The sequence below is a fragment of the Chelonia mydas genome, chromosome 1, assembly GCF_015237465.2.
Source record: "Chelonia mydas isolate rCheMyd1 chromosome 1, rCheMyd1.pri.v2, whole genome shotgun sequence".
NCBI classification, from domain to species: domain Eukaryota; kingdom Metazoa; phylum Chordata; order Testudines; family Cheloniidae; genus Chelonia; species Chelonia mydas.
Window position 1 is genome coordinate 240,842,489 of NC_057849.1, and position 27,116 is coordinate 240,869,604.

At 48.8% G+C, this 27,116-nt stretch overlaps 2 protein-coding genes across 3 annotated transcripts in view; one reads left to right on the forward strand and one right to left on the reverse strand.

Moving 5' to 3' along the window:
• WASHC1 (WASH complex subunit 1) overlaps positions 1-27,116 on the forward strand; it is a 73,759-nt gene that overhangs the window by 44,852 nt on the left and 1,791 nt on the right. Inside the window, exons 1-9 of one of the 2 annotated variants that reach the window (XM_037878253.2) lie at positions 7,409-11,927; positions 12,090-12,201; positions 12,795-12,941; positions 18,520-18,656; positions 19,650-19,785; positions 21,699-21,903; positions 22,569-22,724; positions 25,872-26,030; positions 26,880-26,948. In XM_037878253.2, coding sequence (XP_037734181.1) covers positions 12,118-12,201; positions 12,795-12,941; positions 18,520-18,656; positions 19,650-19,785; positions 21,699-21,903; positions 22,569-22,724; positions 25,872-26,030; positions 26,880-26,948 — 1,093 coding nt within the window. In that variant the 5' untranslated portion in view covers positions 7,409-11,927; positions 12,090-12,117. Of the gene's footprint in view, positions 1-7,408; positions 11,928-12,089; positions 12,202-12,794; positions 12,942-18,519; positions 18,657-19,649; positions 19,786-21,698; positions 21,904-22,568; positions 22,725-25,871; positions 26,031-26,879; positions 26,949-27,116 lie in introns of those variants that run through there. The other variant, XM_037878244.2, reaches the window with a different exon arrangement.
• The window catches only part of DDX11 (DEAD/H-box helicase 11), a 43,217-nt gene continuing 36,918 nt past the window's right edge, over positions 20,818-27,116 (reverse strand). The window contains exon 28 of the mRNA XM_037878208.2: positions 20,818-21,050. The gene's annotated coding sequence lies outside the window, so the exon portion shown is untranslated. The remainder of the gene's footprint in view (positions 21,051-27,116) is intronic.

Here is a 27,116-nt window from a genome sequence, read left to right on the forward strand (position 1 = left end):
ACTTGGCTGGCACATTACATTCTCTCTTTATGGTCCTTTTTCTTTGACTAAATGTGGTGCTGTCAATTGACTTTGTCTGAAATTCGATAGGATTGAGATCTGAATGTAAATGCAATCTCTATGTCCGCAAAAAATCTATTTCTGGAGCTAGCAAACACTCATGAAATGAGGAAAACTCCATTTATAGAGCAAGGAAGGAGAAACCTCATTTGTTGAGGAAGAAACCCTGTGTATTGAGAGAAAAAGAAGGGTCTGTTTAATGGAGGGAATATGCCATCCTGTGGCCTTGGAGGTGTGTGTGGGGGCGGAGAGTATGGAAACATTTTTGGGGGTTGGGGGATTATTTAGGTATAAGGGTTTTGTAAGTGCACTCCACCCCCTGCTCTCTAAATAGGTGACTAATTCAGGAGCTTGTATCTTCTATGGCAGCTGCCTTTCTTAATTTATCCAAAAACAAGGATCTTGTCATCCTAATTAAAGCACCTTTTAAACAAATGGGGCTTGAAGTTTTTACTACTAATACTGTGGTTTTGGAGCGGCATTCAATAGCTGTTTAAGAGGAGCCCCTTTATTCAGATGAGAAGCACATGAGCACTCCACATCAGCAGGATAGGGCTTTAGGAAAGAGGGTGCGATGCTGTATGGCTGGCATTCTGTCAGTGTTACTGCTGTGGTGAGGTTGCAGAGCAGTGGAATGTCTTTCTGATTATCTAAGATATTAGAGGCACCTACCACCGTAGTATCTCAGCACCACACACAGTTCTGTAGAAAGCACAAGGTCCTGTGTTTGCTCCATGGATCTAAGGAGTGAATTTGTTTCAAAGCTTATTTTTTGCTCTAAAACGTGGCTTTCTGAATATGGTATTGTTCAGAGTGTTTCTTGCTGGTTCCATATCAGGGTGCTGATTTTTGAGATGGTTTTTCTAGTCTTGCAAAAACTCATTCTGAGCTTTGAGAATCAAGCTGTGTTCTTTCTTTGTAAGGTATGGTCAGAAAAAGATTTTGAAGGCCAAATAATGCCCTCGGTTATACTTGTGCCTACTGCATTATCTGCCTGTGGGGTTGGATGGCTGTTACATAGGACATGGTTTGTCCAGCAGAACCTTTGTTATTGATGGTGACGTGCCACAAGGAGAGAAGCCAGCTTGTCTGTGAGAGCCCAGGTTGCATTTGTGGGGATGGCACTTAAAAAAACATCTGTGCACTGAGCAAATTTGAGCAGGTATCAAGGAGATGCAAGAAAGATGGAATCCCATAATACCATTATTAATGATTTGTCTACAATACACTTCCATTTTAAGGAAGTCATTACTTGGGGCAGATTTATTCAAAAGGCGGGGCCTTCCATTGCACAGAGGGAAAGAAGATTGCCTGTCTATAGCTGTTCTCAAACGGGGTCACTGGAGGGCCATGAGCTGCTTGAATCAGAATGTTGGTGCATCTGTCTGTTGAAGCGGTGACCATTCTGCTCAGGGGAACCCAGTCTGAGATTCATTCTAGAGATGTGGTGTTGTTCCACAGAGCGTGCTATGCCTCTGATATTTATCCAGTCTCTCTGGTGGAGTATCGTCATCTTAATGTAAACCCTAGGCCTCTACTTTTTTCAGTGGTGAGCCCGATGTCCCCACTCCCCTGAGACTGGGTTGTTGGCTTCAGTATCTGTGTTTCTCATGGTGGCTCCTTCCACTGGTCCCAAAGACCGTGAATCCCTGTTCGGGTCTTAGCCTTTTTGGAAGCTGTACAACAAACAAATGTTTGCAGTGACATAGGGCAGCCATTTCAAAACAAGACAGTATATATTAGTCACCTGGAACATACTGTTTTAGGGTCACAGGGTTAGAATGGTAGAATAAAATGTACATGCATGGCTCTCTCCTAGCTTGCTAGCCTCTGCTTTTTTTTAGTTAGGTGGGCCCTTCTTTGCCTTGGTCTGAGAGGTAGACTCCCTGCTTGCAGAAGGCTGCCTGCCTCCCCAACTGGTCCTGGATCCTATCTCCTCACTGCACGGGGCAGCCCGCATCCCTGGTGTTCACACGTTTTGTCTCCCTTGGCTGGTACTAGAAGTTAATGTCCAGTCAGCGGTCATCCATTGCCTTTGCAAGGTAGCTCCATTCACATGTTGACAGTTGTTGCTAGGGCATGTCTGAGTTGGTATGAAAATTATGTGACAAATACCCATCTCTTATTCCAACTAGTCCATGAAACAAATGAACCCCTTCATTCCCACTTGGTAACAGTACAAAAGTGAGTGGGGGAAACAGTCACACATTTTTTTTCATAAAAATAATGCAGACATTTCCCATGTTCTCCACAGGGTGTCAAAGGTTTTTCATGGGCAACTAAACATAAACCCCCGAGTGCGTAAGCAAGCACTGTGGTTTCCTCTGGGGAGGTGTTGGGGTCACAGCTGGAGGGTAGAAGATGAGTCTATCTGAAGGAATGTTCATTTGCAATACGGAAAAGCTGGAGAAATACTTGTGTGCAAGTAGGCTTGTTACCAAGCCTTTGGTACTAGAGTGAACCTTTTGAGATAGAACTGGGACCTGAAATTAGAGCACAGATGAGAAAAGGAAGGTGTCAGTCAAGGGTTGTTTTTTTTTAGAGCCAGTGATAAACTGGCAGCAGGAATGAACTGGTAACCTGTCAAGCAGGGGCTTTGAGTTACTGGGAGAGGATATTTTCTGGTGCTGCTGGATTTACTAATCCTCTTGTTACAGTGTGTATGGTAACACCCATTGTTTCATGTTCTCCATGTATATAAATCTCCCCACTGTATTTTCCACTGAATGCATCCGATGAAGTGAGCTGTAGCTCACGAAAGCTTATGCTCAAATAAATTGGTTAGTCTCTAAGGTGCCACAAGTCCTCCTTTTCTTTAATCCTGGAAAAAATGCTGAGGGATCTTGACATTTAAGAACTAATTGGCAGTAGTGATCACAAGATAGTGATGAAGATCTCTGGCACCAGAACAAAAACAGCTAGAAAAACGTTGGCAGAAAAACTTTGAATGATAGGGCAGGGAGAAGTAGAGACAGATTTAGATTGATACAATGAATTGTAAGAGGGGTTAATTACTACAGCAAATATGTAGAAAGAGGTGAACATGTCACCAGGAAGAACAAGGACGTAGATACCACGATGATGCGCAACTCTTAAAAGCCCAGGTGGCCCACTTACCAAACCTGCTGGCATCCGAAATGGAGTGGGGGAAGGACAAAATGACTGGCCCTCATTAGAAGGTGCAAGTTGAAAGGGGATAGAAACAAGTGGGAGAAGAAAGCCCGTGCTGCTCCGGCAAAACCGTCTGCTAGTGTTTTTCTTAGGGCGAGTCCACACTGGCAACGTTCAAGAGGTCTCCCAGCGCTCTAAAAAAATCACCCCCATGAGGGGCGCTGAAACTTGCTGCGCTCAGGAGGGTGTTTTTTTCACACCCCTGCGTGAGAAAGTTGCAGCGCTGTAAAGTGCCAGTGTAGACAAGCCCTTACTTGCAGGTTACTTTGCCTACAAGCTCCGTGCTTGTGGGACAGGCTGCTTTGCCATGGCAGGCCCTTTCTCAGACTTGGGCTTGTTTCCTCCTGAATAAGCCAACTTTAGTTATACATGGATGGATCAGTGTTTTTATGAAGGCTGGCATTTAAACTATACACGTAAATATACACGAGTTAGTGTTCATACCAGGACCACCTTCTGATAGATATACTGACAGGCAAAGTGTTGAGGGCTTCAGCTTATCGGTAACATGCAAAGAGAATGCTGTTCGATCACACACTCCATCGAAGAGTGGTAGAATACCCTAAATAAAGCAAAGGAGTTCATTGGTGAGACCCACTTTGAGGACATGTGAATGGGGTTACACCTTTGGTCCAGAGAACGGGGGTGGAGGAGGGTGTGGGGGGGTAAATAAGCTTAAGCCTATGCAAAATCTTGCTATTTATTTACTCTATGCACTGTTGTTGTAGCCATGTCCCTCCCAGGATACTGGATATTACCTCACCCACTTTGTGTCTCTCTTTATTTACTACTGTTTAGTCGAGAAAAAAAGTAGTTGTAGGAGTAGTTGCACGGCAGTGCAGAAGTACTTTTAAAAAAAAAAGTGTGGGGGGTTTTCACATTTAGTCAACCACTATAAGTAAGCTGCAGCTGGAAAACACGTGGCCACCCATGGGAACTTAAAAAAGAAAGCGCAAGTGAAATAGTGGCGAGAACAAGAGCCTGGGAATCAGGATTCCTGGGGGTCTATTGCTGACTGTCGCAGAAGGCTTTTTGGCTGGGGACACGTAACTCTGCCCCTTTGTGTCGTAGATATTGAGGATTATTTAACATTTGGGAATTGCTTTGAGCTCCTGGGATGAAAAGCAATGAAATTCAAACCATTATTAGATTAAATACACAGAGAGGCCTTTTTCCTCAGAGGGTGATCAGCATGTGGCCTTCTGTCACAGGGAGAAGAAGATTCCACGTACTAGAATTTGGAGGTGGGGGGAGTGGAGTGGCTAGTGCTTTGAACACTATTTATATCTGGTTATTTTTTTTTATTTTTGTACTTGCGTGGAAAAGTTTGCTGTTAATACAGCATCTAGCACAATGGGGCCCTTAGGTGCTACTCAAAAGAAATAATAACCTGTCATGGGATCATAAGATTTGCACCATACTGTATTGAACAACTGGCCCATCAAGTCTGGTATCTTTCAATTGGAAGATCTAAATGTGTTAATGAATGAAGTCTAACACACATGTGAGGTAAATATTATCCTTTTTTACATGGGGGAAACTACAGCAAAGACCCACAAGCCTAAAGTCATGTAGAATGTCTATAGCAGAGCTGGTAAGTAAACCCCATGAGTCCTGGACTCCTTGGACTCCAGCCATGAAATAGCCCTTCCTCTAGAGTGTGTCTACACTAGACTTCCCTCCGTTGTTAGCGTGGGATGCAGCTCCCTGTGGGTATGCTAGTTATGAAAACGCTAGTGCTTAACACCATGGGTGCCACTGATGAGAAATGTTAAGCCTGATGTAGACTAGGCTTAAGGTGCTTAACAAAGGATTCTGACTCATGTGTGCACAGGATTAATCAAGCTGTCAAATTTGAGATGGGAAAGGAATTTCTCCCCAGGACGTCTTGGGAAATACCACTGGAACCCTGATTGCAACCATAAATTTATAGCTCCTGATTTGTGGGGGTTGAGCCTTCGGAGGGGAAGATCCTTAGTGGTGGGCTGAGGATAGGACAAAATTGTGGTAGCCTGGAGTCTCATTTAGTCTTAATTCACTGTGGTGGGAACACTCTCAATGAAAGATTCAAAGACAAAAGGAAATTATTTTTGAGTGTGAAAACATACTCTGTGGAATGTAATGCACACAAGATCCTGCTGCATGTAACCTGACAGTTCTGAGCTGTATGAGCTCTGAAAGGAAGTTTGGCCTCTAGAGAAATGGGACTATATGCTAACACTTAGACACCTGCAAATCAGGCTCAAGGAGTAATCAAAGTGTGATAAACATTAATTAGGGTAATAACCAACCCCTTACTGGAGGAAGAAATGCTGATTACGTTATCTCACTTAGGATTTCATTCTGTCAAGGATGGTGCTAGATGACAGTTTTTGATTACACTTACTCAGACATGAAAAAAGACTCTAGAAAGCTGCTTAAATGTGAAGGAGAAAGAGAGCAGAAGGCAAACAAGCTGAATTTTTTTCTTTAACTGAATGATTTAACTTATTTGACTTTCTGGTGAAAACATACACTCTTATTCACTGCCTTTCAAACTTTTGAGGGGAATTGGTATTTTTAATGGACTCTGAATGCTTCCCTGAACAACCATAAATTGTAAGTGTTTTTGCAGCTTTTTTCTCTTGCTCATTCCTCCACTGTTGTGAGGAAATGCTGGCTGGCGTGGCAGAGTGATTAGTGGTTAGAGTAGGGGATTGCTTGTCAGGTGTCCTAGAATCTATTCGTGACTCTGCCATGGATTACTGCATGATATGGGTCCTTAATCTCTCCCTGCTCGTTTACCAGTCTGTAAAAGGGTGTCCTACCCAACACCCAGAAGTATTCAGGCTGTGGTAAAGCACACTTCAGTCCCTAGGTGCAGAGCTCGCTCAAGCCAATCTACTGCCCTAAGCAAAACTTCAGTGTGACACCCCCGTCATATCCCCTCTAAAGTACGCAGCAAGGACAGGCTCCCCATGTGCCCCCCACAACCCTTCCCAGTGGAGCCACTCATCTTATCCACAGCGGGACCAAAGCACCCTCCCCTCCCCTACCTGTTGGGCCCCCAGCAGCATCCAGCCAGCCCCCGCACCTTTCCAAATGAGCTCCTCCTCCCCATCCAGACTCTTCTGTGAGAGGGAAGTTACTGTCACTTCAGAATGGGGATCCTTGCTCCCCTGGTGTATCTTGAGCACAGTGTCGAGACAGACTCCCATTTACTTTGGCCAAGGCAGCAGCACTTTGTTCTAGTTACGTCTCCCCCCAGGCCCCTCCGTGCTCCTTTCTTTGCTCTGACTAACACTCTCCCTTCACCCCTTCAGGGCCTCTTCCAGAGTCCTGCAGTTGTTCTAAACCAGGAGCTACTTACTGCTTCTAACCTCTGCCTCTAACCCACCCTCCCACTGGGAAGGGTAATTTAAGCAGGGCCTTCCCATTTTATTACCTTACAAAAACTTTTGGTAAATGTTGGAACTCCTAAAAAAGCCAAGGGCTTGTAGCGCTAACCTGACAAATGCATGTAGCCGATTGGATAACTCTGCTAGTATCCCCTTCTCCTCCATGGAGCTCTGTGCCCCCCGCTCATGGAGTCACTCAGTGTGAGGGCCCAGGGCTGCAGCTCAAGCTGACACGGAGCCAGAGGCTGGCTTGCCCCTTGTATATACAGTACATTTTTAGGGGAAAGTCATTTAATACTTCAGCTGCTTTATCCTCGTGTGCGCCCTCATTTCTCATTCCATTCTGTAATGTTCTTTCTCCTTGGCTGATCACTTACCTTTGTACTTCAGACATAAAATTGGAGTTGCTTGGTATTCCAGGGAGATCTATTCACAGCCTCTCTTTGCATTTCTGATAATCCTCTGTATTTGTCTAACTTCCCCATATTTTTCGTCCCTCTTCCGATCTTTGGGTGACCTCTTACCCACTGAATCTGTCCAGGACCTAGTTACTGACTGTGAATCACCCTTCTCTGCTGTGACCCATCTCACATGTAGTTGAGCCTAAGGATTTGTCTATACTTGCAACTGAATGACAAAACTTTTGTCGTTCAGAGGTGTTAAAAACATCCTCCCCTCCCCCTGCCAGAAAACAAAAGTTTTGTTGAGGAAAAGCACCAGTGTGAACAGTGCTTTGGCTAGTGCTGCTCATTGGGGGTGGAAGGTTTTTGTCGGCAAGAGAGCGCTCTCCTGCCGACAAACAGCGGCTACACTACGCGCCTTTTAGTGGCACGGCTGTAATGACGTAGCTGTGTCGCTAAAAGGTGCGTAGCGTAGTCAAAGCCTAATACAGTTTTTCCTCAGGCTGCTTTACGAGGCATGTGTCTTGAAAGTCCTCCGAACTGCTTTCATATCTTTCTAGTTCAAAAGTTGGCACTGAGATGTGCTTTTTGGGATTACCTTCCTTCACATCTGGTCCATCTCTGATCCTCTCTAATCCCATATAAATCACACAGGCTTTGGCTTCAGGGATTGTTGGTTTATGATTGTCCTTCCCAGAGACACTTTCATAGGAACGTAGGATTTTTGCCAGTGCTAGATTAGACTATTGGTCCATTGAGTCCAATGTCCTGCCTGTAGCAGTGACTGCTGCCTGATGCTTCAAATCCTCTCCCCATTGGAGTGGGATGTATGAAAAAGGAGTTACAATCCTAAAAGCCCAGTGTTGAGGATATCCCAATAAGGATCCAAGTGGCCGAGGTAACAGGAAGCGGTGCTGTGGAGAAACTAGCCATTGACTCACTGGCTGTAGGCAGTGTCAAAGAGGTGGGTTTTGAAAGGGAAAATAGGTGAGATGGGATGGAGTATTCCCATCATCTGGTGCAGCAGGAGCAAAGAGTTCACCTCTGACAGAGAGGAGCTTAAAGGAGCAAGTTGGGTGCAGGAACAGATGAGATCTGTGCTAGATAGATGGAGGGCTTTGAACGTGGAGTGGTGTGTGTATATATAGTGAAGTTGAAAGGACGGGTTTAAAACTCACCTGGATTTTAAAATAATCCATTAGAGAAACCTGTAGTACCTCCCCCAAGACAACTGTTTTTGGGTGCGGGGGGATGGTTTTGAACTAGGATCTGTACTTAAATATGGGTGATGTGGTCACATGCCTTGCTCAGACACTGTTCCTCCTTGCCATGCATGTGCAGGCTCCATGAGAGGAGGGGGAGAGATCCTGCTGCCTGCCTGCTCCTCTCTGGAGCTCCAAAGTGACATTGAAACCAAGAAGGGAGCATCTCAGGCAGAACGGAGTACTGAGAGCAAGATTGCTAACAAACAGCCGTGACTAATACGAACACAATCCGTTTAAATATTAATAGCACTGTCTGCGGTTTAGGGTTCAGGCGGTGTATTTTATTTACATGGACCAATTCCAGACCCCCAGCTACCTTTAAAAAAAACAAAAAACCTTACGCTTACCCCTCCATTTTAAATACATGGCAAAAACGTACCAAAAGCAGTGCTCGGAGTAGAGCGCTTTGCCCCCAGAAATGAATGGACGAGCTCTCCATCCCATCAGATGTCCTGCCTTTTCACACGCCTATGGCTGCCTCCGGGAAGTGAGCTCTTGTATCACTGCAATAGAAAGGTTGAAGCTTCCAGAGAGCTCTTTAACGGGAGTCTTACTTTTGTGTGTGTTTTTCAGTGGATATCTGAACAGTACAGTTTTTCTTAAGGAGAACACTGAGCTTTCTTTAAACTTACGTATATCAGTGTAATTTGAACGTTAAACTCAGAACATGGTAGTGTAGTGTAACTTCTAGGTCCCTACACGTGTGGTGGGTATTCACTGGATTAGTCGGATTGAGGTGACTTAATCATTTTTTTATACTTCCCTTGCTCAGCAAGAAATAGAGTAATTCCTGAGGATTGTACGTCCTGCTTCTGTGATAGATGCCTGTAGCCAGACCACTGCAGGCTAAGCTTTTGTCAGATCTGCCAAACGCAGCAGGATTAGGCCTGGTAAATCCTGGGATGGGAGAGCACAAAGGAAAATGCAAGGTGCTTCAGGGAATAGCATTGGTGATTCAGTACAGCGTGCTCTTATATCTGAGTTGGTATTCAACCACTTCCCCAGGGGAGGGCTGGCTGTCTCCAAGAGCTGTCTTTAGATGGGATTTGAGACAGAGGCCCTGATAACTTGTGATCATTATTTTTAAAAAACAAACTCCGTAGTTCCTTTGCGTGCAGTTTTTATCTTCACTTCCTGTCATAGTTGTGATAGTAAGTTGTGCACCAGCTGCCATACATATTTCACCTAGAGGTGGCTACATTTCAGTGATTCTTATATAAGTAGGGCTTGTAAAGTGCTTTGGCTGAGAGGTGCTTTCTTCCCTTCTCTCTTCCTTCTCCCTGACCACTGTTTGTGTGCGATAGTCATTGTACTAGTCATACGTGGCTTACTTGGGAGAGAAATATAGCCACTGTTTCTGTTGTGGCAACAGAAAATAAATGCTGACATGCTGACCATCATAAAGCACTTCTTTGAGCTCTGTGACTTTCATGATGCTGGAGTGCAGGCCAGGGAAGGAAACGGAGCTATGGGAATCCCCACTCCCATAGAACATGGCCAGGTGGAAAACCAATGTCTGTAAAACTCAGATAATTGGGGAAAGAACCTGTTTCCCACCATCTAAATGTTTTAAAAGCAATGGAAAGGTGGGGAGCTGCATTTTATATGGCTGTCCAGTGAAGTTTGTAGTGGGATAAAGTCGTCTCCAGGCCTCTTAGAATCCGGCCGAGGTTGTGGAGACAATAAATCGTTCCTGTCTGATGACCAGGTGTCTCTGTGTAAGCCATGCACTTGTGCAGGCATCCCAGGGAGCTGCCAGCTGGGAGGGTAGAAGGTAGCACTCCAGGGCTCTAGCTAGCTCTGCTATTATATGGCTCTCCTCACCGTAGTAGTTGAGCCCCTCACAGTCTCTTATGTATTTGTCCTTGCAACAGCTCTTAGGCCGGGAAGCGCTGTCATCCCCATTCTCCAGGGGGGAGCAGAGAACACAGACTGTGACTTATCCTCCTAGGCCAATCAGGGAGTATTTGGCAGAGCAGGAATTGAACCCAAGTCTCTGGAGTCAGAGTCCAAGGCCACCACCTTAACCATAAGGCTCCCCTTTTCCTGGACTGCTTTCAGTGCTGTTGACTAGCAGGAGGGGGATGCTCTAGGGCGTCCCCTTCCCCAGTTGCTTCCTATGCCATGGCAGTACTCAAGGGCACCTCTTCTCACAGCTGCGGGCAGTGGGGGAAGGGACTCAAATAGTCTCCTTCCAGTCTGTCTGCATCACCCAATGAAAGGGATGAGGGCATGGGATGGAAAGGGGGTGATAAGGAGAAGTGGAAGGAAGGTGAGTGAATGAAGGGGAGATGGTCAAATGTGAAGAGAAGAGACTGCTATTGTGGGTCTGAAACATGAGCTCAGGCAGCCATTGGTTCTGCACACAGACAGGGGGACATGAAACGGACAAATCAGTACTGCATCTGTGAGAAACTTGTACCGCCTCAGCCCATCAGGCTTCTGGGAGGGAGCTAACAGAATACTGGCGCAAGGAAAATCAATACATGATATCTGAACTTTCAAAAAGCCTTTGACAAAGTCCCTCTCTGGAGGCTGCTAAGGAAACGAAGTAGTCTCGGGTGAAAGCTAAAGTCACATCATGGATTTTATGCTGGTGAGAGAGGAAAGCAAAGCAGAAATAAACGGTCAATTTTCAGCATCAAAGGAGGTTAATAGTGAGGTGCCCCAGGATCTGTACTAGGAACAGTGTTAATCAATACGCTTATTAAGGATCTGAAAGAGGTGAACAGTGAGGTAGCAAAATTTGCTGGTGATACAAATGTTGAAGATAATAAAGACTAGAGAGATTGCCTAACTTTGCTACATCCTTCAGAAGCTCTTCACAATCAGGTAACAAAATTCAGTGAAGACAAATGCTTTGTAATGCACTTAAAAGAGCAACTTGAACTACTCAGAGAAGCCACCAGCGTATAAATTAACTGGAACCACTCGGTGGATGGTGGAAAGGGAATGAATCTGGCCACTGGGCTTATACCATAAAGTCTCTACGTAGTCATAGGAATTGCCAATCTGGAATAAGGTGATGGTCTCAGTCCTGTTCCTAGGGGTCAGGTGACCATGTCGTATTGTAAGATCTTTGGGACAGGAACTGTATCGTTTTTGTATTGTACAGTGCTGAGTACACTGGTGCTTAATAATGAATAGTGCCTAGCTCTTACATGGTGCTTTTCATCCATAGATCTCAGAGCACTTTGATACTGATCTCCTTTGTAATGCTTTTGAAAGTGCTTAATGAAAAGCACTGTAAGAGCTAGGTAGTGGTACTGATACGCCAAAGGAGGTTGGCATCATTATCCCCATTTTATAGATGGGGAAACTGAGGCACGGAGCAGGGTGATGATTTCCCCAAGGTCACCCAGCAGGCCAGAGCTGGAACTAGAACCCAGGTCTCTGGAGTCCCAGTCTAGTGCGTTAGCCACTATGCCATGCTGCCTTCCCTTTTATTAAAGGATTTTAATAATAAAAAACCACTCAGCAGTTGGTACCAATTGGACCTCTCGATGGCAGTCTCAGCAGAGGCCCAGGATTCACCAGGCTGGTTGTTCCTGCTTCCCCCTGGCCTTTTTCCATGTGGGTCAGTCAGCAGAGCAGTTGCCCTGGTTATACCTGTTTGCAGAAAAATGGAGGACTTAAATCTCTAGAGCTGTCAGGTGAGCATGTTTCACCAGCACTAAACTTACCCTGCTGCAAAGTGCAGTCTGGACAGAGCCATGTCCTTCCCCCTTCGGCAGGAGCACGTGGGGGTACTTGCTTTTGCAGAAGAGTCTCTGGATCCTGGATTCTTACCCTAGGGGAATGTGTTTACCCCTCAGAATCTCCCAGCGGGTGGAGGCCAGCCGGATGCAGCTGCAGGCAATTGGAGAGAGAGTCTCACTGGCTCAGGCTAAGATTGAGAAGATAAAGGGCAGCAAGAAGGCGATTAAGGTAGTGGGTGCTTTTCACAGCTGCCTTTGTAGGCCGGGCAGCCATCCTCTGGGTCTCTTCCCCCACCCTTTCTAGTCTCTGGATGTGAATTCACTAGCAGTATAGGCAATCTGACACACATGGGCTCTCCAGTCAGAGTCCCTCTATCTTGGCAGGTCTGGCCACTCACTGGATGAGAGCTACAGTATGAACTCCCCTCCTAACATGACCTTCCCTTTATGTGGTGGTTCTCTTCTCTCAGAGCCACATATTTCTGGCCTTGAATTAGGAAGGAGTCTCTCAAGAAATGGTCACTCCCTTTGCCTCCGCTCCCTTGGCTCTCTCAAGATCCCATTTTGCTGAGGAACCCAGGACACACTCATGTTAGTAAGAGTAGTGTCTTCACCACCTTTAACTCCTTGCACCTTGTTCATCCAGTTGGGAGCTGTTGTGGTAGCATCTCACATTCAACCCCTGCTAATCTTGGGATCCAAACAGAACTGTGTGAAAAATCCCTGTCCCGTTGCCCATCTCCCGGCCCCATTGTGTTGATTGTTTCCGGGGTGCAGGATTGCTCTGCTGATAGGATTTTTAGTTTCTTCCTCTCCCGGCAGGTGTTTTCCAGTGCCAAATACCCTGCCCCAGAGCGGCTGCAGGAGTACAGCTCCATTTTCGCTGGTGCAGAGGATCCAGCCACACAGAAACGGCCGAGGCACAAGATTCAGAGCAAACACAGACCGCTGGATGAGAAATCCATGCAGGTAAGGGAGTTGAGGGTGGAGTCTCCCTGGGTGAGTGGGTATGCCGTTGGAGGGGGATGAGGGCAGGAGGGGACTGTGTTACTAGGGGCTGAAGGTATATGGGAGAAAGGGACCAGGCCTTTTGGGGATGGGCATAGGCAACGTGTCTGGTCTGTTTTCCACCTGACTTGATAAGACATGTGGGAGCATGTGTTCCAAAGCTTGTGGAACGTGCGAGGATTGTGCCAGTGGAAGACTTTCCTCCTGGCCCCTCAGTGGTGGTTACTGGCTGGGTGTGCTCTGCATGGGAGGCTGTTGGATGCCCTCGCCAGTCTCTGGCGCTCTTAGCGCAGGCCATAGCTAATCACCTTGCCACCTGTGTTTCCATTTTCATATTTGGTTTGAGCAACCTGCTTGTTTCCTGCAGTGGTGTTGTTTTGTTGTGTGACACGGAAGGAGGGTGGCTGGGACCTGCATGAGCTGATGGTCTGGGAGGATCGGGAGACCTTTCAGGAGCAGTTTGTCAGATCATAATTCTTTATTACATGGTAATTATGTGAAGGAGAAGAGGGAAATGCCGTAAATGCGAGTCTGTGTGGAGGAGAAAGAGGGGAAGAGGTCTCCTCTTCTAAGGAGGCAGCATGGTCTAGTGATTAGGGCACTGGGCTGGGAGTCAGGAGACTTGGGTTTTATTCCCAATTCTGCCACTGACCTGCTGGGTGACATTGGGGAAGTCACTTCCCCTCCCTGTACCTTCCCCTCCCATGCTTGTCTATTTAGACTGTAAACTCCTCTTGGCAGGGACTCTCTCTTGCTGTTAGTACAGCACCTAGCACAATGGGAGCCTCTCTGTCAGCTGAGGCCTCTGTCATCACTACTTGTATTACGGGAGCAGGCACTGTCTGCAACCAGTGGTGCTATTAAAGGCTAAGCTTAGACGTGTAGCTATTGGCGAATGACCCAAGATCCCCTTGGCATTCCCCTCAGCTCTAATGATTCTGCGGTGGTGAGGGGGGGCAGCCTGTGAGCCGGGCCCTTTCAGTAGCCGAGAAGGTGGCTTAGATGGAGGTGCTGCTTGGCAGTTCTGAAGCTGTCAGAGCTAGAACACCCCAAGGAGAGGAAGAATAATTCTGTGCTGCTCTCCGAGGAGATGGCTAATGCACGACGCTGGGAATTTTATCTGGTGCTGATCCCTGCAGGGTAGGGATTAGCCCAGCAGCTCCCTTCCCAGGGTGGCCGCTCACACATTCCCAGAATACTGGACATTCCAGTACTTTCAGGAACCCCTGCCAGCGTGACCCCACCCCTCTCGGTGTGACCTCGCTGCACGGGAGGCGCCATTTTGAAGAGCGCGCCATCCCTGCCAGCGTGACCTCCCATGCACACGAAGTCATGCTGGTGAGGTGCAGTGGCACTCTCTTCGTCGTGGTGTCCTGTCCCATGCCGGACATAACTGCTTTTGTCTCACGGGAACAAACCTCAGAAAAGCAGGACACCAGATGAATGGCCTGCCTCTCTCTTCTCCTCCCCGGGGAAGTACTTTCCTCTTCCTTCTCTTCCTCGTGTGTCTCAGCCCAAAAATAAAGTTGTCCCTGAATAATTCAGTGCTGTAAACTTTCCTGAGCTTAAAAGGAGCTGAAGCCTCTTCCAGCAAAGCAGCATGAATATTTCAGCCAGTCCTCAGAACTTCCCAGGGAAGTGGAGCTGCTGGCTGGGCAGGCAGCTGATAGGTCACCCAAGCGGGGCTTATGCTTCCCTTTGTGGCTTCAGAGTAGCAGTTGTATGGAACCTGCTGATGGCCACTGGGCAGAGACTGCTTTGAATCCTGCTGACTAGAGGTCAGAGCCTGCTGAGGAGCTGTATCTCAGTACGGGACATGCAAGGCTTTCTCCCTCCCTCACTTCCAGAGCCAAAAAGGCATCTGCCAGTCTGTGTCCCCATGTACCGTCTGTACTTTGTCAGGGAGGGGCAGTGTCTCTCTGGCCTGGGAATGACATCCTAGCCACCTAATCCCAATCCCTTACTACCATGTATGCTGTACATCTATGTCAGCTGCCCTGTCTTTCCACTGCCACCTCACAGCCATCTGCAGCGCTCTCCGTTTCCTTCCTCTGTGCTGCCTCTGCACCCGCTTTCCTACACTGCCCCTTTCTCATTTCTTCCTTTACTTTCCAGGACCAACCCCCACGGTATGGGTGCATGCACATGTTACGCTCCCGTAGTGCCTCCCGAGCCCTCTTCCCCTGCACTGGGCTACCTCCAGCTCCCAGCCCATGCACCCCCCGTTGTGACTCCGGACCCTGGCTTCTACCCACTCACCCACCTCAGGGCCTGACTTTGCCAGCTAGTCCCATCCCTGGCCTCGTCTAGCTGCCTCCTGGTGAAGCTCCCTGGAGGGCTGGATGCGGGGTGGGCAGAGAGGCCCAGTGCTGTCTTGCCAGGTGGCTGTTGGTTTATTAATGACAGGAGGGATCTGGACGAAGTGGCAACTGGCATGTTGTGTAAGGCTCAGTATAGTAAGAGTGCTGAGCTCGTTCCTGGGGCCGGCTTGTATGTGGCTGTTTGCAGCTGGGGAGAGAGTCTGAGGCTCTCGGAATAATGAGACATGATGGAGGAAAGTCTCATGTTGGTATTTATACCCTCAGTTATTCCAGGCTTTCAGCGGCGGCCTCCTTGCCCACTGTCACATCTGACGAGGCCCATTGCTGTGCGTTACATGCTGAGAGTAGCTGGTGGGGCCTTCACTGACTGGGCTGAGGAACTGGAGGGCTTCATATCTGCTGTACTTCAGGAAAGCCCCAGGTGGCTTTTGCTGCCATCACCAAACTTATTTATTATTTGTGTTACTGTGACTCCTAGGAGCTCCAGTCATGGATCAGGACCTCATTGTGCTAGATGCTGCACAGACACTGAACACAAAGAAAGGCTGGTCCCCAGGGAGCTGACAGTAGACATATAAGACAAGAGACAAAAGATGGATACTGACCGATGAGGGAGTACTGCTCAGCACGACATCCAGTGGTTTTTGCTGTGATGCCTACCAAAAATGTGATGGTTACATTGGTGGTGTGAAAAGGAGAGTTTTGAGGCGGGATTTGAAGGTGGACAATGAGGTAGCTTTGCAGATGTTTATGGGGGCCACCTATAAAACATGTGGGGCAGCATGGGAGAAAGCATGAAGGTGCTTGTTTGAAGATTTAACAAGTTGGCAGCGGAAATGCCAGAACTACCGTTGCCTGCACCAGCTTAATTCAGCCCTCTAGTGCATATGCATGCTTTAGTCTTTAATTACATGAGCACATTCTGTTTTTCAGTAGGACCCTGCCCCATTCAGTGCACCCCATGGGCACGCGGGGAGGCCAATTGATGTTGCGCAGACAACCATGAGTATGGCATTTCCTGAATTTCAAGTGCTTGAATTTGTAACCAAAATAATAACCTTTTAATGTGTGTTTTTGTATGTAACTTATTTAGACTCCCTACAGCCCCTCACAGGAGACCGCATTAATGAAACTTGGGAACTGGAGGGTGAGAGATGAAGTCCTGTCATGGGTTAATATATTTGAACTTTTGGCTATTTAGAAAGAGTACATTGAAAGACAGCAAATTTAGGGCCCTGATCCTGCCAGGGCCTGAGCTGCCTGTTCTGCTAAGTGTTGAGTGCCCCAGACTCCCACTGATTTCAGTGAGTTGAGTACGCTGAGCGTATTGCAGGATCAGTTCCTTTAAAACAGCTACAAGAAAGAAAAAAAGATGTGGTTTCACCTGTGGAAATCACAGTTGCAGGTTGTTACTGAGGTAGATGGGGGGGAGGGATAGCTCAGTGGTTTGAGCATTGGCCTGCTAAACCCAGGGTTGTGAGTTCAATCCTTGAGGGGGCCATCTAGGGATCTGGGGCAAAAATTGGGGATTGGTCCTGCTTTGAGCAGGGGGTTGGACTAGATGACCTCCTGAGGTCCCTTCCAACCCTGATATTCTATGAAAGATATTATAAATTTCAGAACAGGATTAGATCTTTGTATAAAAGCGTCACTTGCAGTTACTTTAAGTAGCACAAAAATTACAAGGACTATATAAAGCCACATACTTCAGGGTAATAGTCATGCTTTGTACTTTTTATAAATGCCTTAGAAGGATTAGACTTTTTAATAAGTAAATGTGAGGAATGGTTGATTTCTCACTCCACCCAAAAAGCGACACCCACCCTTCCAGTGCTAATTGAAATTTACAAAGAGAAAGTTTTAAAAAATACATTGCTTGAGGGCTTAGTGCGTGAGCAGTTCCAGCGAAGACGTCAGGATTCCATGATGCTTAAAAATGAAACATTGGGAAATGAATATTAATGACCAAATGGAACTTTATTTCTGAATCTGTCGAAACTCCACTTGTACAGTCACTAAAGAACAATTTACATCAGTTTTTTTATTTGATGCTAATGGCCAATACTGCATGGTTGTGGTCACTTTAAATATGTGAACAGTGAAAATATGAATCTGGCTAATTGACTTGATTGTACAAATCACTTCTGGTTTGAGGGTTCATCACTTCATCCCTATGAGACAAGGGCTTTGCCCATTTTACAGCTAGGAGAAACGGACGGATTCAGTGAACTGGCCAAGGCAGAGGCAGATGTGGAACACAAGTTCCTTGTTCCAAGTCCTGTGCTCAGTCCAGTAGACCTGTGGCCTCTTAAGCTGGTCAGCAACTGGGCCCAGGAAGCAATAGCCTTCCCCTCCCCTGTGGTATGGTATGTGATATACAGGAGGTCAGAGAAGATGATCTTGTAGTCCCGTCCGATCTTAAATCCAGAGTCTTTGTATAGTACAGTACACCTAAGTACATTATGGAGGTTGTACATCTTCCCCACAGCATCAGGCACTGGTCTGATCTGAGATGGCAATTCCCATGTTCTTTAAAAGTTAAGCAGTTCAGACAAAATAACTCCCTTTCTAAAGGGAGTGCTATACATTATGTATGAAGCTGTAGAGCTGAGAAAGAGGAGATTTTGGTTAACTAGAGTTGAAAAGTCCTGCAAATCTCCTGGGCTTTGTAAAACCATCTGGCTCTCCATTCTTCCCTCCGCTTACCCATCCCCCACCTGCCCTCTTAGTTGGTGCTGGCATGCTTGCCTTTCTCTCCCCCCACCCAGGGCGGGGGCATCTCAATAGCAGGAGAGCGGAAGGTGGCAGAATTGACAGGTCAGTCCCAGAGGGAGGCGCTGTAAATACTGATGTAGGAGCGCTGGCTGTGTGGACATGCACAATCACTCCAATCCCAGCCTCTCTCAGCAGGAGGCATTGCACAGCATAGGGTAGGTTAAGGGAAAGGCTGTGGGGCTCAGTCCATAAGAGGTGCTTGCCACAGAAATTCAGGTCCAGGTGATTTGTGTACAACATCTTAAACGCACTGTTGTGGCTTCTCTTCTGAAGCATGACCATGTCTGTTGCTAGACACGGAGCTGGTGTCCTGCCTGGTGTGAACCAGGGTAACATAGCAGGGTGGCTATGTGGAGCAGCTGTGGTAGCATGTGGATAATGGAGAGGGCCACCAGAGGTGCCACGCATTCCCAGTGTGTTGCCACCTGTTTATTTCATTGCAGGAGAAGCTCAAGTACTTCCCAGTGTGTGTGAGTACAAAAGTTCACCAGGAGGATGATGCGGAAGAAGGTCTTGGCAGCCTCCCCAGGAACATCAGCTCCCTTAGCTCCCTGCTGCTGTTCAACACCACCGAGAACCTGTGAGTGTTGGAGCAGCACAAAGCAGCTCTGCTGCCACCACCTGATCTCTGATCTGCTGCCTCCCCACCCCGGCCTGCCACCTTATCTGGGGAGACGCTCTCGCACTAGCGGGCTGGTGGGTTGATTCCCCTGAATAGCAGTCTCCATCCTTTCTTCTTCGCCCCACTCTGAGTCAGAACTGTTTGTTACTATCAACATCTGACCCAGCATGTGCCCCTGGACACCTCTCCTCTCCCCCATCATTACTTTCCCGGCATCTGAATATTTTCTCTCTTGTTCTCTGTCCTTCCCTCTGTCTCGTTTGCTTATATAGCTACTGCCACATCTCCCTCCACCTCTTTGCCTAAACTTGAGTGGTCACTTCACTCCCAACTACTTCAGCTTCCCCCCTGATTGACTTAGTCCTTGTTTCTCCTGTTCTCCTTGAGTGGAACTGTGCTTGCCAAGGATGTCTTCTCCTGGCCAAATCTAAGGACGTCCCCATGGTGCTTATCCTCGATCTTTTTTCTGCTTTGGACAATATTTCCCCCTCTGCTCCTGGGGCTCTTGATGTTCTCCTTCCTGACTTTCTTCCTCCCTCTCAAACAATGTGTCCAGCAGAGATTGGCATGCTAGGCATGCCCTGCTCTAGATAGTGGTGTAACATGGTGTGTGGTGGGCAAGGGGAGAGAAGCTTGGTGGAATCCAGATGATAGTGACAGGTGTTCAGGTTCACCCTGCACTAGCCTGCAGAGTGTGAGGTCAGGATGGGGAAATCGCAGCTCCTGGCTGTGGCGGTGAAGAAGGGAGAGGGGCAAACCTGCGGGAGAGGTGGGATAGAACACAGGAGCAATGTAGCTGAGTGGAGGTAGTATTGACTGGGACTGATATTAGATTTGGGACATCAGGAAGCTGTTTCATCACCCCTTAATGCCTGGTCCCATCCTCTGGCTGAAGAACTGTTCCTTGGCTCTTCCCCAAGCTAGAATCACTGATGTTTTCTTCATCTCCAGGTACAAGAAGTATGTCTTCCTGGATCCTCTGGCAGGAGCGGTGACCAAGACCCATGTGACTCTGGGAACAGAGACTGAGGAGAAGCTCTTTGATGCACCCCTCTCTATCACCAAAAGGGGGCAGCTGGATCGGCAGGTGAGATGCAGCAGCAGGCAGGGCTGTGCTTGCTGAGCGAAGGGACACCATGCTGCAGACAGCACTGTGCTCATCTACGGGAGGAGAGCTGGTTTTTGCAGGTGCAGGAGTTGGCAGGGGAATGGCCCAGAGGGGAGATCTTGGGTGATGGGCAGTGGGGCATTTCACCTGCCTTAGTAACCTCATTAGGGTTTGTGTGTATAGTCCTTGCTGGGCTTGGTGGATGCAATGAGACTTCTACACCGGAAGGTTGTGGTTCTCCAGGCTCTGTGTAGACTTGGCGGGTTGGGTACTGATAGCGCTGATGTGGCCTCCTCTGGTGCAGGGCTGACTCCCTGCGATATCACATCTCTTCCTCCTGCACTGGCCTGCTCAGAGCCTGAGCTGCAGAAGGGGTTTTTGGCAGGCATGTGGAGAAACGGAGGTTATTTGGGCTGAAGAAAAGCTGCAGCTATTCTGAGTCCCTCTTTCTGGTCCCAAGGGGAAGGTGTTAGGAAGAGCAGTTTCCCACACCTTCAAGTGGAAAGTGGCTCCAGCACGATGCTTGGGAACTACCAAAAGAGCGCTAGGCTCTTAAAAAATGATTGGCCATTCAAATATCCTGCATTTCAGCCCATTGGGAAAGCCTGACAGGACTGTTATCTCTTTAATATGAAGAGCCCGTGGAACAGCAGGAGACAGGGCTGATGGAAGCAGCAGCTTGTTAGCTGGAGGCGGGTGATCACAGATTGGTGTGTTGTCAGGGATTTCAGATAATGCCCTCAAACTAATCTAGCTGAGTTCTTTATCCCCTCTCGTGTGGAGCAATCCCCTGAGCAGGGCTGTGCTCAGCCCAAGTGTGGAGAAAAGGCCACTGGAGAGCAGCCCATGCCAGCTGACAGTGCCCCGTAATGGTGGTGCTAAGCTGCTCTTGTCCCCGGTGTCAGTCAATGGGAGGGGAAAGAGGCAAGGAAGGGGGCTCTTCTGTCACTGTGAATGATGGTGTTTGAATCTCTCTCTTCTGGCATCTTAAGTAAAGGGAACCTGCCAAGGAAATAGTAAGAATTGTGTTGTGCCCTTTTTGAGGCCTGGAGGAGGTCAGGAAGCATGTTAACTCTTTCCTGCTTGGGTTTTTCCCATTGAAGAAAAAGGAATATAAAGTCCAGTCTTCCCTGGCTGCTTTGGAGGGTTTCTGGGAGGTTTATTGCGAGCTCTTGAAGCCATAATTGAAGAGGTGGTGGTGTTAAATCTTCAACTCAAACTTCCCTTCTTGTGCATGTTCGTCACTGGAGTTTGGGTGGAAGGAAAATAAACAAACAACAAGGCTAAAGAAAACCCTTTCCCTGTTGAACAACTCAGCTTCACCGTTAGACCTTGCAATGCCATTGTTTCATCAGCTCGCCAGTTGTCAGTCATCTTCTAGCTTGAACAGGACCATAATTTCTGATGTAAATAGCCCTTTGTAGACCCACACACACACCCCTCACCCTCCAGAATGGAGCAAGAAAGGGCACAAACCCACTTTTTGCCCCTCTGCAGGTTGCTTTTAGCGCACACATTCGACAGTGGAGTAACACCAGGGATGCTGTTATCCCAGACTGCAGACTGAGCTGATTAAATACCTATGTAGTTTGCTGAGGATCTGCCATGAAGAGCACATCTACACTGCAAAGAAAAACCCGTGGCACTGAGTCTCAGAGCCCAAGTTGCTGACTTGGGCTTGTGGGTTTGGGCTGCAGAGCTAAAAATAGCCGTGTAGCTGTTAAGGGCTCTGAAACCTGGTGATGTCCCCTTAGTGAGAGCCACCAGGAGAGCTGACTGCAGCCCACATGCCACTGTCTGCAGGCCGTGTCTCTTCCCTCTGTTACTGGCTTCTCTAAGGGAAAGCAGTCTCCAGATGCCCAGCTGTTACCCTTTGTATTTCTGTCTTCCAGGTAGCTGAAAATTACTTCTACGTACCAGATCTGGGCCAGGTGCCTGAGATAGATGTGCCGTCCTACCTGCCAGACCTGCCGGGCATCGCTGCTGATCTCATGTACAGCGCAGACCTGGGGCCTGGCATTGCACCCTCGGCACCCAGCAGCGCTATCCCAGAGCTACCCACCTTCAACACTGAGTCCGTGGAGAACTTCAGGCCAGGTACTTTAACTCCCTTTGTCTGGGGCTCATCTAGGCGGGTGTGGGGAAGGCCACTAGGACAAGGCGGAGATGGATACACAGGGAAAGGAGCTGTGAGCAAGTAAGTATTTGCAGATGCAGACTTGCCCAGTGGCGGGCCCCAGAGGCATGGACTGTGACTTCTCCCCAGCACTGACTTCTGCGTGGACCCTGGTGAGGACCTAGAAAAGTCCCTTCTTAGAGGCCCCATCAGGATTAAAGCTGGAGGAGTCCCTGACTTTCCTGGCCAACTTCACGTGCGTGGGCCAAACCAGGCGCCTTTCCCCTCACAGAGAGGGAGTGTGCCTCTGGCCTTCTGCTGCCCAGCCTGTGGCACACACTGGCAGTCCCTCCCTCCTGCCCGGCTGGGAAGGAGGGGAGCTTGCAAGCACTTGGATTTTGCTGGCAGCCGGTCAGCCTTGTTGTTGTGATGAGAAACTGCTAGTCTGTGCCACCCTGACTTCACAAGGCAAATGGGGGAAGAGCCCCCTGATGCCATGGGGTGGGGCTAATGCTGCCCCTTTCATCTGCACAAAGTGCTGAGGATTGTTAGTGGTGGTACTGTTGTGGGTGAGGGTGCTGGGGGGATAGTGGCTTAGCAGGTAATGTCCCTCGGTGACTTTGCACTCCTCCCTTTAATATTTCAGGTCTTCAGGATGGTGTGCTAGTGCCCCCGCCCCCACCTCCCCCTCCTCCACCCCCTATGATGCCAACCAGTGCTCCCCCACCCCCTCCTCTGCCCCAGCCTGCCTCCCTTTCCAAACAGCCAGCAAGCGAGGAGAGCAGCAGTGCAATGTCTGCAGGTAAGGACTGAGCTTCTGCTGTGGCTTGTTATTTGGCAGGATCTAACTTAGCAACTTGGCCCCGCCCTTTTCCCTGGGCCAGCTTTTCCCACGGTAACCCCAAGGCTTTTCCAATGGCTCTTCTCCCCTTACAAGCAATGATGACAATTCAGTGGAATGCTGGCTGCTTCCTCCCCTCGTGCCGAATCCTTCAACTCTTCAGTCTGCAAACGGGGGACTGTAGGTTCAGCCCATTGACTTGAACAAACAGCCCCAGGAGAGCAGGCTGAGCAGACCTTGGTACCCAAGTGTAGGCTGCAGAGACTAGATCTCAGTGTGCAGGGGTTCCCAACCAGAGGTCTGGGGTCCGCTGGGGTGCAGTGCGCAGGTTTCAGGGGGTCCGTCAAGCAGGGCCAGCACTAGACTTGCTGGGGCCCAAGGCAGAAAGCCAAAGCCTGATCAACTTAGTGTAAGGGGACTGTTGCCCCCTTACTAACATTCCGTGGGGGTGTTTTAGTTGCTAGCTCCCAGTACTAAAAGGGGAAGGGTCGATGGGGAATCAGGACCCTGAGACTGCCAGTCCCTAGGAGCAATGGGGAGAGACCAATGCTCCAGGTCAGCCTGAATGACAGGGCGAGCAGGCTAATCAGGGAGTCACGAGGCCAGGGAGGTCCCATCCTCCATGTGAGCTGGAATTGTTTGGGTCAGACAGAGTGGGGCCGAGCTAAGGAGAAAGCAGAGGCCCAAGCTGAGCTGGGGAGCAGAGCTGGGCCAGATCCAGAGGGACCAGAAAAGCAGCCCAGAGAGAGCAGACCCTGTCCTGGGAGCAGAGCTGCAGCCCCAAAGCCAGAGGCACAGCCCAGAGAGAGCAGACTTGCCCTGGGAGGAGAGCTGCAGCAACCAGAGCCAGAGGGCCAGAGAAGCAGCCCAGGGAGCTGGAGGCAGAGCAGCAGCAGCCGTGCTGAGGCAGAGTGGAGCTGGAGCTGGAGTTGGAGCTGGGGCTGGAGCAGTCTGGAGCCGGGTGTTGTGAGTAGCTGGGGAGAGTGAGGGGGGACCCTGAGCAGTGGACTGCCAGGAGGCTCTGCAGGCCAGACTCGGAGGAGGATTGGTAACCCTGACAGGGCGGGGGCAATGCTGGGAAGAAGGGCCCTGCCACCTAGAGCCTGAGAGCGTGTGGCCACCACCAGAGCAAGTGTCCAACCCACAGCATCCCTGCAGCACAGCCAGGGCCTGAGAAGAAGGCCTGGGACTTACAAGGAACAGACTGTGAACTGCCCTGACATTCCAGAGACACTGTTTGTGATGTTCCCACCCACAGAGCGGATTGATGTGTTTCCTTTAACCTTTCCCATTCTTCCTTATTCTTTTTAAAATTAATTGTTGATTAAATAACTTGCATTTGCTTTAACTTGTATGTAATGGTCAGTGGGTCAGAGAAGTGGCCATTGCATAGAGAGTACCCTGGAGTGGGGACACCCTAGCCCCTGTCTTGGGTGACCACAGCAGGGTTGGGGGTCGAGCCCCCCAGGAATCCTGGGCCCAGCCTTGTTGGGGTTACAAGGACTTTGCCAGACAGGAGAGTGGAAGGGGAGTCCTCAAGGGCAGGGAGGCCACTGGGTAAAGGAAGTGGGAGCGAGGACTCAGATCCTTTCGCTAGCCCACTTCACCGGGGTAGTGCACAAGCCAGGAAAGTTCCCCACAATAGTGGGACTATTCCCCCCCTTACATTAGCTTCACAGGATCCCCTGTGGAGGGGGCCCCAGGCAATTGCCCTGCTTGCTACCCCCTAATGCTCGCCCTGGCTTTTATATGCAGAAAAACAGTTTTTGTGGCACAGATGGGCCATGGAATTTTTATAGCATGTGGCGGGGAGGCTCAGAAAGAAAAAGGTTGAGAACCCCTGCAATAATGGATGCTCACATGATCATCAATATCGTGCACTGCATGCTGAGAGCTGTAGTCTCTGCTGTCCACGCTTCTGTACTGAATGAGAGTGGACATGTGCTCCAGTTTAAACTGAGTGTGGTCCTCTGGTTTCTTGCAACGTACCAGTGCAGCCCTCTCTAGGTCCCCTGGTTTAATATAGCAGTGTGGAGTATAAGCTATAACAAACTGTTTGTGCAGCCCTATAGCTGTTAAAAGCCCTATCACTTAATAGGACACTATGAAGATATCCACCTTCCACTCTGTGTTACTAACAACTTCAGCTTAGTTAGAATGGAAATAATGGCCATTCTCCTTTCCTTTGATAGTCTCTCCCCAGGGGCAATGGAAGCAAGATTAATCAGTTTTACTGTTCTGGATAGTATTGGTTTACTAGGGAATCTCCTATGAAAGTTCTTATGCAATAGGAAGATGCAGCTATGCTCTGGGTACAAATAATTTCTACTCATCCTCACTTAATTTAATAGAATTGAATAGCTTAAAAATCTTCATGGACCTTTCTTTAGTTTGATACAAACCTTTGTCACAAGAACACTACGCCTTACAGTGTCCCTTTGACAGGATCCGGGCTATTTTCTCTTGGTCCCACAAGGAAGTGAATTTTTGAAAACGGGAGCAATGCAGAAAAGCTGCCCCCAAACCCAGGGAAGTAGCAGTATTTCTGCTTTCAGACAAGGAAATGGTTGCATTAATTTGTGGTTACATTACTCCTTCCTCTGGAGCATTTCGTACTGGCTACTGCTGGAGATGGGGGCCCCAGATTAGATGGATTGCTCTGATCCATTCTTGGCTATCCCTGTGTTGCTGGCAAGGCAGGGCATGTCTCCCTGTAGAGCCAGTGGGTGCTGTTCCCCTGTAGGGCAGAGGGCTCCCTGGAGAACGGTGTGATTGGCCAGTTTAGGATCAAGGGACAGAATATGAAGGTGCAGGGAGGGATTCTAGCTCAAAGCCCTTCATCTGGCAGCATGCTGCACAGCCCACAGCATTCACTGATTTATTTTAAAGGCTCCCCTTCATTCTATGCTCTTCGTCATCTCCCAGCGACTTGGAAAGGGCAAGTGATGAAGTGCCAGAGCTCTTCGGTGTCTCTGATTTCACGCCCAGGCAGGTGGTTTAGGTTTAGCTAAAGCAGCAGCACGCAGAGTGCCCGCTGTTAATTTTTAATTGCTGACACATCAGATGGTGTCGGTTCCTCAGGGCTGACTCCTTTCTGTATCCCTGCAGCTCCAGTCCAGGGGGCTCCAAAGGAAGTTGTGAACCCTTCAACTGGCCGGGCCACTCTCCTGGAGTCCATCCGCCAGGCTGGCGGCATTGGGAAGGCCAACCTCCGAAGCGTTAAGGAGAGAAAGCTGGAGAAGAAGAAGCAGAAGGAGCAAGAACAAGGTGCCCAGAGCGCTCTCATGTGTAGTCATCCTCAATCCCCCGCCCCAGCTAGATATGCTTAGGTACCCCCATGAAGGAGTCTCATAAATACCTGAGGGGCAAAGCCAAGTGCCAAACATGGCAAGCCCCCAACACTGCACAGAAGCCTTAGAGCAGAGGGATTTCGTCTCATCTCACGTTGTAGTTTTGAATGAACTCGATAGCTCCTACGTGCCAGAAATGCATTAGTGCTCTGCCTTGGGAATTCTCCCCTCTCAAGGGTGGAGATGAAAATGTTTCATGTGAACTTGTAGTGCTGGAAGCATTTCAAAGATAGCTCAGGGCAGGCTGCCTCTGGAGAGGAAATTGTGCCTTTGCAAGTCCTGCGTCACGACTGGACTGTTTTTAGTAGACTGGTTAACTCCAGTTCATTTAAACTGGCTGAAACACCCAACCTTTTCCTTCCTCCAAGCTGCTGTAGGAAGCTGACATGTTTCCCAGGCAGGCCTTGGGTGCTGTGATGGGGAAGGGTAAATGTGGTGCAAGGATGGGATGGGTCAATTATTTATTTAATCCCCAAGTGAAGGTCCCTACACAATCTCTGCCAAGGCAGTTCAGTCCTAGCCTTCAGCGTATCCCTGCTATTCAATCCTGAACTCCCAGGCAGCTCTGCCAATACAGCACCATGTGCTCTGCGCTGGGTCGGTGTGTCACATCGAATAGGGTGGGACCAATCCCCTGTCCTCCCGTTGTGTCCTGACCACGTGTCGAAGCTGGGCCCCAGTTAATAACTAGCCATTCGTACTAGTCTGGACCTTGTGAGCAGGGCATTTGGTCTGTCACCTGATTTGTGGGGCTTTACTCTTTCAGTGATAACCACAGCACAGGGTGGAGACTTGATGTCCGACCTCTTCAACAAACTGCTCCTGAGGCGTAAAGGTACCATGCCATGGGGGGGGGCCTGCTCCTTTCCTGTAATGTGACATGAAGAGGGGCAGGTGTCCTTGCCTCACTGCTAGAGCTTGCAGGAGTTAGAAGGGAGGAAGCTTTTGGCCAGCTTGGCATGCCATTTGGCTGAATGCTTTGATGCTGCTGAGGACGCACCCG